Source organism: Tachypleus tridentatus, chromosome 13 (assembly GCF_004210375.1).
Source record: "Tachypleus tridentatus isolate NWPU-2018 chromosome 13, ASM421037v1, whole genome shotgun sequence".
In the NCBI taxonomy this organism is placed as follows: Eukaryota; Metazoa; Arthropoda; class Merostomata; order Xiphosura; family Limulidae; genus Tachypleus; species Tachypleus tridentatus.
The window spans coordinates 156,089,438-156,106,250 of NC_134837.1; the positions used below are offsets into that span (position 1 = coordinate 156,089,438).

General features: G+C 32.8%; 1 protein-coding gene across 1 annotated transcript in view; it reads left to right on the top strand.

Moving 5' to 3' along the window:
- LOC143238416 (leucine-rich repeat neuronal protein 1-like) overlaps nucleotides 1-12,431 on the top strand; it is a 33,293-nt gene extending 20,862 nt beyond the window's left edge. Inside the window, exon 3 of the mRNA XM_076478621.1 lies at nucleotides 7,129-12,431. Within this exon, the coding sequence (XP_076334736.1) occupies nucleotides 7,220-9,235 (2,016 nt within the window). The 5' untranslated portion in view covers nucleotides 7,129-7,219 and the 3' untranslated portion in view covers nucleotides 9,236-12,431. The remainder of the gene's footprint in view (nucleotides 1-7,128) is intronic.
- The last annotated feature ends 4,382 nt before the right edge of the window (nucleotides 12,432-16,813 follow it).

Here is a 16,813-nt window from a genome sequence, read left to right on the forward strand (position 1 = left end):
ACAAAAGACCCCAGCAAAAATTAAGCTTGTGGCAGCATCACATTTAGAAACCAAAGTCTCATCCCCTAATCCCACATGATGTCACGTTCAGCCATAAGACGTTGTAACCTAGCAACTTAATGTGGCTTATGTCTACTTTTCTCGCACATTTAGCTTGTTGAATAACTAAACAAAGCATATTAAAAGCTTTTACTTTTGGTACATACGCCATGATATTCATAATTCTGCAAATGAGAGGAGTCGTTCGCACTCAACTTCGCATGAAGACCCCATCTAATTTCGTATTCATAGAGTTCCTGAAAACACTTATTTTTTCAGTATTAGTACCTTTATGTATTTTCATTACATTTTTAACGCTTATTATATTAAGCAAAATAACAGAAGCATAATTTCCTATTCCATATGATAAACGGGTTTTTATTTCACCCGTTCAACGGATAGGTACTCCAAGTAGTTTTAAGGTAATTAAATGCCCTCCAGTGCCACAGTGATATGTCTGTAGACTTACAATACTAGAAACTGGGTTTCGATACCCGTTGCAGGCAGAACATAGGTAGTTCATAGTGTACCTTTGCGCTTAATTATAAAGAAAACCAATCTGAATTCAATGTAACAGTTAACATTCGAAAGCTTCATGAAGAACACCTAATGTTCGTTGTAAAACGTTTGACGATCGGGAATTTTAAGAAACGGTAAACTTTTAATTTTTAATTATTTCATTTCGCCCAGTTCTTGAAGTATCTTTACGGATCTCACATAGATAATGATTTTTAAGAACTTTTATTGTAAATTTTTTCTTGTGGATTTACTAAAAAACTTTATTTAATAGGCTGCTGGTAATCTCTTGATTCGTTAATGATTTATAGTAATTAGTGATTTCAACTTGAACGATACTTTATATTACATATGATGAACAGCAAGATAAAAAGATATTTTTAGACGTTACATTCCCCAATTCATGAACGCTGGCTGACATCAGCCAGCCAACAGCACACATCGGCTGCATGCTAATCGAATAATGGTAGTGACAGCCAATTCTAGCATACTCATTAAAGACAGCGTGGAAGATGCCGAATGATATTTCACGAGCTCGAACTTTAAACTGCACACTAATAACCATTAGGTTGCAGTCAGCCCCGAATAACGTTCTAGCGATATTACATTTCGACTAACCTAAATAATTTAGTTATGTACATATTTCTTAGACCATGCACGTTAATTTTTGCAGTATCTTTTTCTTCACTATTTTCATGGAATACCAATTAATTTTTCTTAAATCAAATATATGAAGCACAGTATTCCATTACAAAATCCATTTTTCCCCAGGTAAAGTATGCATTGCCTGATTAATATTTCTAGCGTCTTATGAATGTCACTTAATATCGTTAACAAAACATACGCCCCCCAGTGGCACAGTGGTATGTCTGCGGACTTACAAATTAAAAACCGGGTTTCGATACCCTTGGTGGGCAGAGCACAGATAGACCATGGTGTAGCTTTGTGCTTAAATCTAAACAAACAAACAAAAACAAAAATATAACATGTTAAAACACTTTTTAATTAAATCCCAAAATGTCAGGTTTTGTACCATTTATACGACTGTGTTTATAATATAATAAACGTGTAAGGTTATCGTTTTGTATACAAAAATATTGATGCCACATGTTCAGAAGCGACTGGTTTCATATTTAATAAACATATCAGTGAAGTAATTGGATAAGTAATGTCCATCATTATAATGACATTATTATATTTAGCCGTTGTATAGTGGCTCGTAGAATGGTTTTTAATTTTTTAAGTACAAACTTTTAGCTCATAGTTCCAGTATCTCTTGACCGATTTGAGGCCTATTACAGTTTTGGATCCAAGAAGTCAATCCCTTTCGATTGATGCATTTGACCACGCCTAAGAATCTTATAAATTAATTTATTCATATCGCGCCTACAATAATTATAGTTTGAGGGTAAGTGATAGAGACTCTGAGGAGCAACAAGGTCGAATCGGGTGTACGGCTAACAAATGGTCTCATAGATTAATTTACTCTAATCCTACCGAAAAGAATTTCAAGTGCCGTGACTATTGAGAATTCCCTCTTGTTTACAATTTCTTTCGAGATCTATTCAGCAGAAAGTAATACTGTCTGATTAACACTTAGCTTTCACTCTCATGGGCGAATACACGTCCATCTCTAGAGCACTTTAAAACCTTCGGCTTTCCTATTATAACAAGAACTATACAACCTTTAGTAAGATAGATCCGTTAACATTATCACTACTATAAGCCAGCTGTTTGAAGTTTACATTTGCAAGCTTGGTATACCGAACGAATCACTAATAAAAAATAAAATTACATTTAAATCTCGTACTTATAATACGTGCGCTTTTCAAGTTCTAGCTTCCTTTAGAGAAGCGCCTATTAACAATAAAGGTAAATAAAACATTTATAAATTATTATATTGTATGTAGTACTTTATTTAAAAAAGTTTCTATGCTCTAATTTCTCCCTGATTTTATAATTATTAAAATTTAATTTATCTGGTAACAAATTAATACTATCCATAAAAAATGCCATTTTTATAAGGTGTTAAATACCGTTTTAATACCTATTTGTTTCAACATAATGTAAGAAGTAATATTATTTGAGGTGGTTAAACTAAAGAAAGGAAAATTAACAGATCCTTCACCAACCAGAGGTGGACATTTTTGTGGAAAAAAACCCAACAACAACTGAATCTGGTTTTTAAAATTTGAACTAGAATTTTTTTGGATATTTTTATTAGCTAAAAATAAGTCATTTCCCACATTATTTTGGTGTTGGAGCTGCGAAAAGTGTTTTGAAGTGATAAGGCGATTGAAATCCGTCAGCGCATCACAAGCTTAACGGCAAAGCGCAAGAAATATGGAAGTCTCCAAGTCATACGCAGATGTATTCAGAAGCCGCCTAAAACTACCTTGGTAGATATTGTGTAGCAAGCCGAGTATAATATTATACCTTTAGGTGCTTTCAAAGTGTTCTTATCTGATCATCCCACTGCTGATTATCGTGATGCTTCAACGTTCCTTACCAAATTACAGATATACTCTTAGTTTCTCAACTAAAATCTAAAATAGGTAATAGGAGAAGCATAAAAATCGGCAATTGCTCAATTAATGATGCTGAGAATGTGGCAGGTAGAACTTAGCACTAGCTAGTATGTTGTATTTCAGTTAAATTTCTAACAGTTAACAAACTGTACTTCTTTCCAAAAGATACATCCAAAATACACTTTGGGAAGTTTCTGGATTTAACTTCTAATATTCAACAAAGTGTAGTGTAAAGATACCCCTCAGCTCCTGAGGAGCGTGTTAAATTCTTATTTATTATCAGAAATGACTAACTGTCTTCTAGTTTGTATAAAAGCGATATCTATACTTAAATGATGTGCGCTGTAATTATTATTGTTACCTCATTCTAATGTAAGTTCTGTTTAATACATTCGAAAAGGAACAGAAGTTATTGACAGAAAGAAGAAAGAAAGTCATCAGTATAACTAAAAATAAAAGCAAATGAGCAAAGTTTTGTTGTTATATATACAAAATTATGTATATTTATATACTACTGTTTAGTAAAACTGTATTTATATATACGTGTGCTTACGTGTAGAAATTAATGAATTACATTGTTAACAACACTAATAAAATATTTTACATCTATTTTAGTATTTAAACTAATGACATCATATGTAAAAACAGAAGTGACTGATTCAAAATAATATGAAGTAGTTAAACATTCCAATGATATGAATAATAATATAAAATAAAGCTACTAGAATTACATTGAGTACAATAGAAGCAGTTTTACTAACAATATTTACTGAATTAGCAACAAATCTAACTTTGTTGATTGGTTTTAAGTGAAGTACAAAGCTACACATTGGGGTATCAACCACCTACAAACCGCGAGTACTGAAATTACTTTTATTGTTATAAGCAGAAAGACTCGCAGCTGAGCCACCAGAGTAGAAGTGGAGGTTACCTGAACCTAATAGGTGTTTTATGTACAAAAAAATAAATTAAGATACGTAAAATCAGCACCTGTATTCCATTTCTCCTGGATTTGTATAGGTTAGTAATAATAATATCCTTATTTAATGCACTTCTTATAAATATTTCAACTGTATTAATTTCACAAATTAAAATTTGTGCATTTTGTCACATTTTTGAAATATTATATCTATGTTTTCATCTTTATTTTTTTCTAAATTACGTTTAGCAATATGATTATGGAAATAATAGGTTAAATTAGTATTAATGAACTTACAAGATAAATTATTAAGTTTTTTTAGGATTATGATCTCCAATAAATATTTTTTTAATTAAAACGAAGACATCATATACACCATATTGGTTTATTATGTTTCAAAATATCTTTGATTTCAAAAATTTCAAGGAAAATACCTTATGTTTAACACTAACATGGATTATAAAGGGTAAAAATAAATCATAATAAATTTTACTTAAAATCTGTAAGAGCATAGCATTTTGCTTCTCATTCTTTAATTTAATGTTATTTTAAACTTTAGAGAAATCTCATTTTAATTTAAAGTAAATCAAGTCAAAAGTAAGATTTTTAATACAAATGTTTTTAAATCAATATTTAAAAACAAATTACGATAAATAATTAATTTCTGTACAATTTAGGTCAAATATATTTTTAAAACAAAATTCAAAATATCAATTTGCTTATCAAAACCAGAATTTAAATTTATATAGAAGTAATCAAAATTCACTCACTAATTTATGCTTACGTCTATCTCATTTTTATACTGTTTGAAATAAATTTAAATTTAATATAAGTAGTTTCACTTAACAATTCAGCAATTTTATTTTCAAAATCTAGATTTAATCCGTATGGAAAAAATTCTTTTAAAATAAAAAGTTTTTATGTCATGTTAATAAGTTATTATTGCAAACTTTTTCTAAATGAGTAAGTTTTAATATTAGAATAACAATGAATGTAAAAATGGTCTATCTAAATAAAATTTAGGAAACATAAAGTTTTTATGTCATGTTAATAAGTTATTATTGCAAACTTTTTCTAAATGAGTAAGTTTTAATATTAGAATAACAATGAATGTAAAAATGGTCTATCTAAATAAAATTTAGGAAACCTCCATTACTATGCAATCTATGTAAATTATTTCTTAGATGTAAATCAATTAAAATTTTCCTACACGTATATTTCAAACCACATATACTACAAGTTAACAAATATATTACGTAATGATGTATCATGATAAAATTACTAATAATTCATTGCACCTTTAAAAGGAAGATATCTTGAATTATGGCAAGTAGTTTCTTCATATTTAAATTCTTGTTAAGTAGCTAGTAGGCTAAGAACAAGTGGACAAATTAATGCCAGAAAAAGGATAGAAGACGAATGAACGATAATTTGGCATCTTAACATAATTTTACTTATAAATAAATAAAACTAGTCTAGTACCACAAATTTAATTAAAAGTATGTAGGCGAAAATTCAGTACTGTATAATAATCATGAAAAAGTATAGAAAACATAACCAAAACATGAAATTAAAACTGAATTAAAACTATTATTTACAGCAAAATAAAACATTCATGAAAAAAGAGAAGTTACACAATTTGCCAAGAAAGTAGAAAAAGAGTAATTGTAAAATTAAAAATGTTTGCAGTAATAGTTCTCGAAAACCTTGAAGATATTCAGTCTACCAGAATAATCCCAGAAACGCAGATGAATAATAAGAAACAAGCTACAAAAAAGGAATAATATTTTAGCATATAAAGGACAGCGTGTAATAAACCAGCAATGAACAAACAAAATTATTAAAAATTGTTAATTCAAAAAGGAATAATAGGGATATCAAATGTAATCTCAAAAAAGTAAACAACAAAGCTTATGTTCGAGACATACTGTTGACATTATTTCCTCAATCTACAAATCCCTATTTTTTTACTTTCCTTTTAGACATAGTAGAATTCCTCGTCGAGAGGTACCATTCAAGGTTATTTTTCCAGCTATTAAAACCAGACTAGGTCCGACTACGTATAATCTTAGATCGATACTACCAAGCTACTAGTGTTCTTTAATCAACAATTATTGTTTCGACCTTTGCTACAGCGAGATTTTCTCTAGAACGATGCACGCACTATGTTAGAATTTTCCTACGCTGAGAGAAGACTCCTTTTTATGCTGTGTTTTTTAAACACTTTTCTGATTTGAACAACGTCGATGTTAAACACTGAAATGTATAAAAACAAAAGTTCTCTAAAACTATGCAAAGCTTGTTTACGTGTTCACCTATAAGGTCAAAAACAGCCATAATAAGTGAACCATTATGGGTCTTCGTAATGTAAAAACTTTGGTATGTATTTTTGCTGTATGATTATTACAGAGGTGTATTATGAAGCCATGGTACATTACCGTGAAGCCCTTTATTGTTTTGGACTTTCATCACTCAAATCACATAAAATAAACACATTGTAACATATAATACTACTAGAAGTATTATTAAATGTCCAATCTTTGTTTGTACTGAAAGAAAAATAAATTATACAGTTTTGTGCAAGTTTGTAATTTATGTCGTGATGGTTTGATATAGAATGTTTCATGTACATATTAACAAATTATCGTCCAATGATATCTTATTGACATGAATTTTGTTATACTAGCAGCAATTGTTTTCATTATAATTGTTTACAGCACGAGCTCGAAATATAAGTTTATAAATATAAGATTAATTAATATATATCATTAAATTTAGACAAACACTCAGGAAAGAGTTAGAACAGTATTCAAGACACCAGTGGAATAAACGTAAGCCATTGCAGAACTTAAAAATTAAAATTATTAAAACACACATAAATGCGATGAAAGGAATTTCTAAGTAACACCACATTCTAGAAAACAAACGAAAATTATACTTATCTGGTATAGGCACATATTTTACAGTTTCATTTGGTTGCTGAGTTACATACGCTGTGTACTATAATAAATCATAGCGTTATATTCACTGATAATCAAATAGTCTCAAAATATTTAAATGATATTTCACATGCTTATTATTTTCCAATATTTATTTTACAAATATTTTCTTTTCTTTTTTCCCTAGATCCTTCAAATCTTCAAAATCATTTTTCAAACTCCTTTGATGATGATCAAAGTGTCAGTTATTAAGAAATTCATTTGAACATTACATCATCATGACCACGTGGGTTGCCTTGGCATTTCTTATGCCACTAATAGCATGGACGGAAGTTCTTAGTTCGGATATCAGCTGTCCGGTTACGTGTAATTGCTTACTTCTCATAGTGAATTGCTCATCTCGTGGATTACTTAGTTTGCCTGCTGAAATTCCTCTGAAGACGGAATCTCTGCTTGTATCTGAGAACCAAATTACAAACTTCGACAACAAAATGCCATTTCTCCCTCGATTATTAGAACTGAACTTATCTAATAACCAAATTAAGCAACTAGGTAGAATCTCAATCTTCCAAAACCTGACAGAGCTGCGATTACTTGACCTGTCTAAAAATAAGTTTCGAAGCTTATTCAATGGAGTCTTCTGCAGTTTACACAAATTGGAAACTTTAATCATTGCAGACGGTCACCTCAAGTTTATTGACAAGCATGTATTTGATGATATGAAAATGCTTAAACACCTAAATCTGAAGGGAAATTCAATCCATTCAATGTCCATATCTTGGTTTTATGATCTAAAGAACCTAGAAGTCCTAGAACTTGACAATAACGAGATTTTCTATTTAAACAGTGACACATTTTCAGTTGTAAATAACCTCCTCTACCTATCTTTGTCTCATAACAGAATCAGAGGAATTAGCAAAAATGCTTTTATGGGTCTTCGTAGTCTAAAAACTCTGCTACTTAATCACAATTACGTCACCAACGTTCCTTCAGTAGCTCTTCAACCCATGAAGCAACTGAAAGTTCTTGTTCTTGATGCTAACCCCATTACTCAGCTAGGGACGAGCAATTTTAATGGATTTGCTGTTGAGGAAATTTCACTGTCAAACACGAATACTCTTCAGATGATAGACCGTGGAGCATTTCGGGACTTAGTTAGCCTGGAGAAGGTGTTTCTTCACAACAACCTAAATTTGCAGTATGTAGATCCTCAAGCTTTCATCAATGTACCGAAACTAAAGATTCTTTTGTTGCATAAAAATAACCTCTCAGCTTTAAGTCATGAAATCGTTAACCGACGTCCAACCGTCCACCTCACCTTATACGGCAACCCTCTTCTTTGCGATTGTAACATTCGTTGGATCCGAAAAACACTCGAACAAAAGGACAACTCCTCAGTAGTTTTCTTAGATTCGGACGAGTTAAGATGCTTTCAGCATCAAAATCTGAACTCCTTTCCTCTCAAGTCCTTGGACCTTGCCAATATATCTGCTCAGTGTGAACCTGTCCTAGTTGACTCCCACAATGAAACTATTGAGAAAAAGATTGGAGAGTCGCACGAATTTGAATGTCGTGCTTTAGGGATTCCGCAGCCCAGACTATACTGGATTTTACCTTCTGGGGATGTAGTGAATGAATCAAACAACGGCCTTCAGGCCCATAGAAAACATCCCGGTACATTAGCTTTGTACCATTTGAAGCCTCAAAATTCCGGAATTTATCAGTGTGTTGCCGAAAACTCAGTGGGTTTCGTGTCGAAGAACATTGCTCTTCAGGTTGAAAATGTAGACATCGGTCTATTTCCTCAGCGAGTATCTTCCACATTCGTGACAGTTGTGTGGAATGGCACAGCGCGGAACAACTTTCCAGAGTATGATATACTCTATAGAATTGATAACCAACCAAGGGAGAAATATAAAACAGTCACAGTAAGTTATGTGTACCGTTCGTACACTATTAATAACCTTGAACCAGATACCAGCTACAAGTTCTGCATTGCTGTAAAGGATGAAGAAGATGGGGACTACATCCAGCTGTCTTGTACTCATGTACAGACAAAAGACCTTAGTTTCATCATGCAAGGCATCTACACTTCAAGCAATGTAGCGGTTGCAGTAGTGCTAGGAATTGTGGGTGGATTATTGCTAACCGTCTGTTTTGTTTCTATGGTAGCCAGAAAGTACAGACAAAGGCATTACGAAACACCCGAAAAATCTCTTATTGGTCATATGGCCCACGTTCCTCCAGAGAACTTTAACAGCCCTTTGATGTCAAGAGTTTGGTCCTGTAGATAAAACAACAAACATTTTCTTGAAAGGCAGGTTGGTTTCTATAGATATTAATTTCAAAACGCGATTCATAAAGACAAGTTGGTTTTTAACGTATTGAGGAAATATGCTACATTAATTTTGAAGTAAAGAATATATTACTTCGCGAAGCTGGATTACTGGACTTGTATAACGGGATGGAAAAGATAAAGCTATACTAGATCAAATACGTTCTTGAGAGACTTAACATTTACCAACCAAGATATGTTTATTGAGGAAATCAAACTGTTTTCATTATAAAGTAGTCATTAATAGCAGGAATTATGAAGAAAATTTCATTTTGGAAGATCTGTTTTTAATGGTTTGGAATTTCAGAATCTCTTATCCTTGAAACATATATCATCATAAAAACATGTAAGGTGGTTAACAGTGTTATATAACAGGTACTGCCTACACACTCAACTTATCGTTATAAAATCTGTTTAGCAAAGCAAATATTATTGTTTATTATTTTGGTATTATTTCTCTAAAAGTTAGCCAAAAAAACTTAGTAAACATTTTCAATTTATCTGTATAGGCATGCGAATGTTATAGGAAAAGATGCTTTGGAAACATCATATTATTTTAATTTCACACACTTTCCAAATATAAACATGTTTCGTTTCCAAAGCATCTGGCGGTCAATTCCATTATTCGTTGGTAAACGGGTAGCCCAAGAGTTGTAGGTGGGTGATGATCACTAGCTACCTTCCCTCTAGTCTTATACTGCTAAAGTAGTGACGTCTAGCGCAGATAGACCCCATATATCTTTGAGCGAAATCCAAAACACACTTTTCTCATCAGAAAAAAAGGTTATAATTTCACTTTCTTATACAATATATTTCAATAAAACATCTTGTATATTCAATAAATGAAGATATAAATGGTAAAGCCTCCAATTCTGATACCTAGAAAACTACCATTAATAAAATACAAGTTAATTATCACTTTTCTTCTTTAGTGGGCCCTCGAGTCAATACTGTATTCTAGTTACAAGAGTTATATTTGTACATTCAAGTAACAAGAACAAGATCATGCAGTTTAATTCTTTAAAAACAAGTATAACAGCCTGAATAAATGTAATGTTATATGCTAAATAGACGTGTATTCAATATTTATCCAAAAATTCATAACAATCTTTAGTAAGTATGATCGTTGGTGAGTGCTAAACACCACTGTCACATCACTGTCATTATAGTTCAGTTTATTTTTGTTCGAGTTTCTTTTTTTTTTTCTTTTTTTAAATTTCAGTGCAAAATAACAGTCTTTGGCTTAAATCACTCCATTTATAAATATGGTCTATAATGTGTGCAACTAATCTCATAAAAGAAGCAAGAAAATTATATTGAAAGCATAATGAGCTGTTTGCAATGACGATTTCAAAAATGAAACGGAAGATAAAACTCAAAATACAATTAACAAGATAGTTTATGGATACAATAATTTAAGTAATTTTCTAAAAAAGTATTTGTAATATGTATAGTAAGTCTAATTTATGTATCTTAAGAAACTTTTCAACATATTTATGTTGCTTTAAATATGTACATTTTTAAGTACAACTCGAGGAAAACGTATCATAATTTCTGTAAATTATGCTAATGAAATACAAAACTATCATTGTGCCAAGATCTGTGCTTATATTTCAATATTTAATCTTACAATCGCTATATCGATTTAACTTGTAAATAAACATAAATCGAAAGCAGTGTATTGCTCTATAAATAACTAAAATGCTTCTTGTATGATATATATTTATGTTGAACACAGTAGCCTTTGATCTACACGTAGTTGTTTTGTTTCCATAACTGCTTCTCATAACAAATAAGTTTATTCAGTGCATATGTTATAAAACGTTTCATATCAAAATGAGTTTCATCAACTTGTAACTGCACATTTCGATAAACCTTTCAGTCTCGCTTGTAGTATATTGTATGTTATGTATTAAATGCTGTTCCAATATACATTATTACTTATCTCTTACGAAGCCGTCATGGCCAAGTAGCTAGGGGCACTTGGCTCGTAATCTGAGTTTCGTGGTTTCGAATTCCATCACAACAAACACATTTTCTCTTTCATCCGTGGGGCATTATTATGATACGATCAATCCTAATATTCGTAGGTAAAAGTGTAACCCAAGAGATGGTAGTGATGACCAGCTGACTTCCCTCTTATTTTACGCTGCTAAATTAGGGGCGGCTAGTGCAGATAGCTCTCGTGTAGCCTTGCATGAAATTCAAAACCAAACACCAAATCTCTTATAAAGATTTCAGATTTCTTCGTACATATTCCAGTGTCGCTCTGTAAAATCTCTAGCAAATACGAACTTCTTCAGAAAATAAATAATATCGTTGCATGTAGCTCAAGTTACAAAGTAAAAGGGAAAAAAGTAAAATTTTACATGTTTCTCAAACATTGCACGTTTTAGAATGAAAAAAACGTAAACAAGTTTTTTTCGTCTTGGAAGTCAAGAATATTGTACGAAATTCTCAAGCAACATTTATAGAATACAAACGGAATACCTGACTTCTTCAGGTGCAGAATATGTTTGACATAAACTCCAGATGCTATAGTGGAACTACAAGTATGAGATGTCTAACCGAATATCCTAAAAGTAGAAACAGGTTCAACTTCCATCGTTGAAAATACTTGTTTTAAAATGAACGTAACCACTGTTTTGGGAGAAATGTGTAAATTTATGTAAGAAACCAATAAACCAATGAAACAATTGTTGTTTTTGTCGAAGTGTTGATCAATATGTGTAATTATTGTTTTTTCTAGATCTTGGATCAAAATTTGTAGCAAGACCTCAAACACAATCGATTTGATAATTAATTTTAGGTAATTAGCACTGATCGAAATACCATGTTGTGCGAAGGACATTACATACAAGTGGGTTTTAATTTTACTTCTAGTAACGAAACGTCATCCTACATACACTCAGTGGCCACTTTATTATATAAGTCTGCTCTTTAATGCAAATAGCGAAACTGCAACTCAATATATAAAGCATACAGACATGTTCAAGAGGTTCAGTTGTTGTTAGACCAAACATTAGAGTGTGGAAGATGCATGATATAAGCGACTCTGACTGTGGATTGATTGTTGGTGCCAGACGTGGTGGTTCCAGTATCTCAGAAACTGCAGACCTCCTGGGATTTTCGCGCAGTACAGTCTTTAGAGTTTACAGGGGATGATGCGAAAACAAAAATATTCAGTGAGCTGCAGTTCTATGGGTGAAAACACCTTGTTAATGAGAGAAGTCAGAGGAGAATGACAACATTTCTTTCAAGTTGACAGGAAGGCCACAAATACTCAAATAACCACTCTTTACAACAATGGTATGCAGAAGGACATCCCTGAACGCACAAAGCGTTGAACCTTGAAGCAGATGGGCTACAGCAGCAGAAGACCACACTAGGTTCCACTCCTGTCAGCAAAGAACAGGAAGATCAAAACTGGACGGATAAAGATTGGAAAAACGTCGCCTGGTCTTACGAATGTCGATTTGATTTTTGCTGCGACATACAGATGGTATGGTCAGAACTTGACGTAAAAAGCATGAATCCATGGTTCCGCCCTGCCTTGTGTCAACAGTACAGGTTTGTGGTAATGGTGTAATGATTTGGGGAATGTTTTCTTGGCATACATTAGGCCTCTTAATACCAACTGAGCATCATTTGAATGCCACAGCGTACCTGAACATTATTGCTGGCCATGTGCATCCTTTTATAGTCACAGTTTACCCATTTTCCAATGACTACTACACTTCCAGCAGGACAATGCACTAGGTTACAAAGCAATAAGCCGGGCTGGTTCTACGAACATGATAGTGACTCCAATGGCTTACACAGTCCCCATATCTCAACCCATTAGAGCACCTTTGAGATGAGGAGGTATGGGAGGTTCGCAGCGTGAATGTGTGATCAACAAATCTGCAGAAACTGTCTGATGATATAGAGTCAGCATGGACCAAAATCTCTAAGGAAAATTTTCAGCACTTTTTTGAATCCATGCCGCAAAGAATTCAGGCTGTTTTGAAAGCAAAAGGGAGTCCTACCCGCTACTAGATAGGTGTACCTAATTAAGTAGCCACGGAGTGTATATACTTACAATTGGTTCTTATAAACTTATAAAGAATCGGGCATTACTCTGTAATGAAACACAGGCTCTTAAATTAAACTAAAACAAGTAGAGACACAGATATCTGGAATAAACTTGGTAACTTTTTAAACTATAAACAATATTCTAAAAATAGTAAGGGTCCTAGAATTCGTTTCAGATAGTCATGCAAAGCTACAGAAGTTTTAAGTTGTGAGGAAAAAATTACCTGTTTTTCATACATTGGGGGCCTGGCATACCCTGGTGATTTGAGCACCTAGTTCTTAATCTGCTAGTCGCGGATTCAAATCCCACGACCAAACACGTTCGTTGTTTCACCTATGGCAGCATTATGATGTTACGGTCAATCTCACCATTCACTGGTAATGAATAGATTAAGAGTTAGCGGTTGGCCTGCTGCTTTCCATCTAGTATATTATTTCAGAATTAGGAATGGCTCTCATAAAGAGCCCTCAAGAGCTTGTGCAGAAAATTCAACAAAAGCAAACAAAAACATACATTGTGCAACGTATAGCTCAGGATGTTTGTGTTGAATTTGAACAACTGCATTCATTACGAAACAAAATTGCCCCCTCCAGCGGCACAGCAGCATGTCTGCGAACTTACAACGCTAAAAACCAAGTTTTGATACCCGTGGTGGGTTGAAAACTAATAGTCTATTGTGCAGCTTGTGCTTAACTGTAAACAAACAAAGTGAAACAACTATTCCCTGATCTCCACTTGTATTTGATTTCAATCAGTGAATGAAGATTTCTATAACAACTCTTACGCATTATTTATGACTAAGACTACTGTTAAGCTTCTAAGTCTTTATAACTACATGTTAACATCACTCAGATCCCTCGCTGGTACAGTCAAGTCTGGCAAGTACAGTACTGGCAAGTCTACGGATTTACAACGCTAAAATCAGGGGTTCGATTCCGCTAGATGGACTCAACAGATAGCCCGATGTGGCTTTGCTATAAAACCCAGACTCACTCAGTGAATAAAGATTTAAATATTATATTTTGTCAAAAAAGTTAAAGATTATAAGATTCTTTATAGTTTATATAATTTTTCTCCAAAATAGCTGTATGTTTACTAGCTTTAAGTTACATGAGTTTAAATTATTTAGTAATTCACTTACTTTTCAAAGCTAATTGTTTGCCCCCACAAATACAGCGGTAAGTCTACGGATTTGCAATGCTAAAATCAGGGGTTTGATTCCCCTCGGTGGACTCAGCAGATAGTCCGATGTGGCTTTGCTATAAGAAAACACACACACTAATTGTTTGACAATATCGATGCAACTTAGTACATTATTAGGGTCAGCATACATCCTAATTTTTGAAAGTTTGTCCCATATCAATACCAAAGATTTGTAGACCCCCAAAATGCCAAGAGGCAGGACGGTAATGTCTGCGATCGTACAATATTGTAAACCGGGTTTCGATACCCGTGGTGGGCAGAGCACAGATAACCCATTGTTTAACCTTGTACTTAATAACAAATAAACAAAACAAACCAACTAAACATCTAGGTTTTATGATAAAGACATCAATTTGTCAGTCGCATTAAGTAACGAACATACTTTCTCGAAAATTCCATCTATGCGTGGTGAGAAACCAAGGTCTGAATGTGATCACACTTAAAGCAGTGTTTATCGTCAAAACACACTTCACACAGTCATATACTGGATCTTATGACTATTTAATAAAAACAACAGAACTCCTATGTTCCATCCGTACATTACAAAAACATGTCTAAAAATTTAGTAATAATAAATGCTAAAGGTAATATGTTTGAAAATGTTAAGAATTTTTAAATAAAGGTTGGTATAATGTGGCTTATTTCAAGATATATTTGATAAAGCGAATAAATACAGATTTCTTGGATGTATAATTTGACTATTTTTGCTAATTCGTTTTGTGTCTATCACCAAATATTGTCGTTGTATTTAGAAATAAAACAAAGCCAATATCAATATATTTGAAAATATTGTGCAATAGTTCAATAACTGGAATGAAATTATATAAAGTCAAAATTAAATAAACTTGTAATAACCATTTTTAAATTAGGGGCAAGGTATTGGCTGTCCAGATTTTTCAGTTTGGAAATCTGGTCATCCTATACATTTCACGAGACACATGTCACACATCAAGATAACAGGATCAGTAATTTAATACTATAGTCATGTTTTTGACACTATTAACTCTATAAGTTGATGCAAATAGAAAACTGATTGGAGAAATATTGAAATACCACTCTCTTAGAAAATAACCTGTGTTAAATTAAAGTAGGGGAATTGTGGACGTGAGATGGTGTTTGGAATATTTGCAGTTGAGGACTATTTTCTTGTTTTTCATGCGTATTCTTTGTATATTGACTATTAAATGGTATTAGGATGGATTCGGACCCTTCTGAAAAGACGTAGGTGGCATCCCGTCCCACTTTAAGCACCAGCTACACCCCTTTTAATAAATGCTGTTTTCGTTTTCGTTAATAGATGGTGAGAGCTAGCGGTATACCTATAATTCCTATTATTCAAGTAAAATCGCCGATAGACACTCTCTCAACGCGTTCATAATGCCGAACCATTTTTATTAAGTGCGGACTTCTGAGAAGACGTTAATTTATACTTTGGTCAATATGTGCACAACTTCTGGTTATATCGTAATCACTTAAGATATAAATGTACTTTGGATATAGAACAAAAGTTTCATTTGTAGACGCTTGAAACTCAAATTAATTTTTTTTCTGATCATACTTGTTTAAGAGAGGAATTTAATAAACTAGATGTAGTTAGATAGATATATTGTAACGGATTTACCGTTATACATTTAATATCTACGTGTGTGTTCAATTTGATGCATGTGACGTATAATATTGGATGTGTATCGCGCAAGCCCCGCTTGTATTATAAATTTGTAGAAGATTCTCGAGAGCAAGAATCAACAATATTTAATTTATGAAAACGTTAGCGTGTTTTCGAACATTGTTGAAAGTTTGAGATTCTTGCGTGATTGGTATATAAAACCGAAGCGCCGAGAGACAGTTATTATTATTGGTCAGCTACAGTCAGTGTACTAAAATTGTGAATAACGCTTATTAACCAGTAAACTACAGAGGAGCGTTTACAATTCTCGAACGTTACAAACCGTTCAACTTCAGTGAATTAACTTTGGACGTTAGAATTTATACGAGGATATTAAATACCTACCTCGGTAAAAAGTCAAAGACGTGAGGTCAACCAAAATAGCTAGTTTAAGCAAAGTGTAGAATTTTAACTCGGAATCAATTTGCTCGTCGTGGACCTAGATCATCGATAAAATATTCAGTTCTAGACCAGATAGAAGACTCACTATAGTTTGTAAGTTTGTAAAACTGTTGTATATAAAACCAGTATTTTAATAATTATTTGTAATAACCATTATTATAAATTGTATTGTTGTTTGTGCATTAAAATAT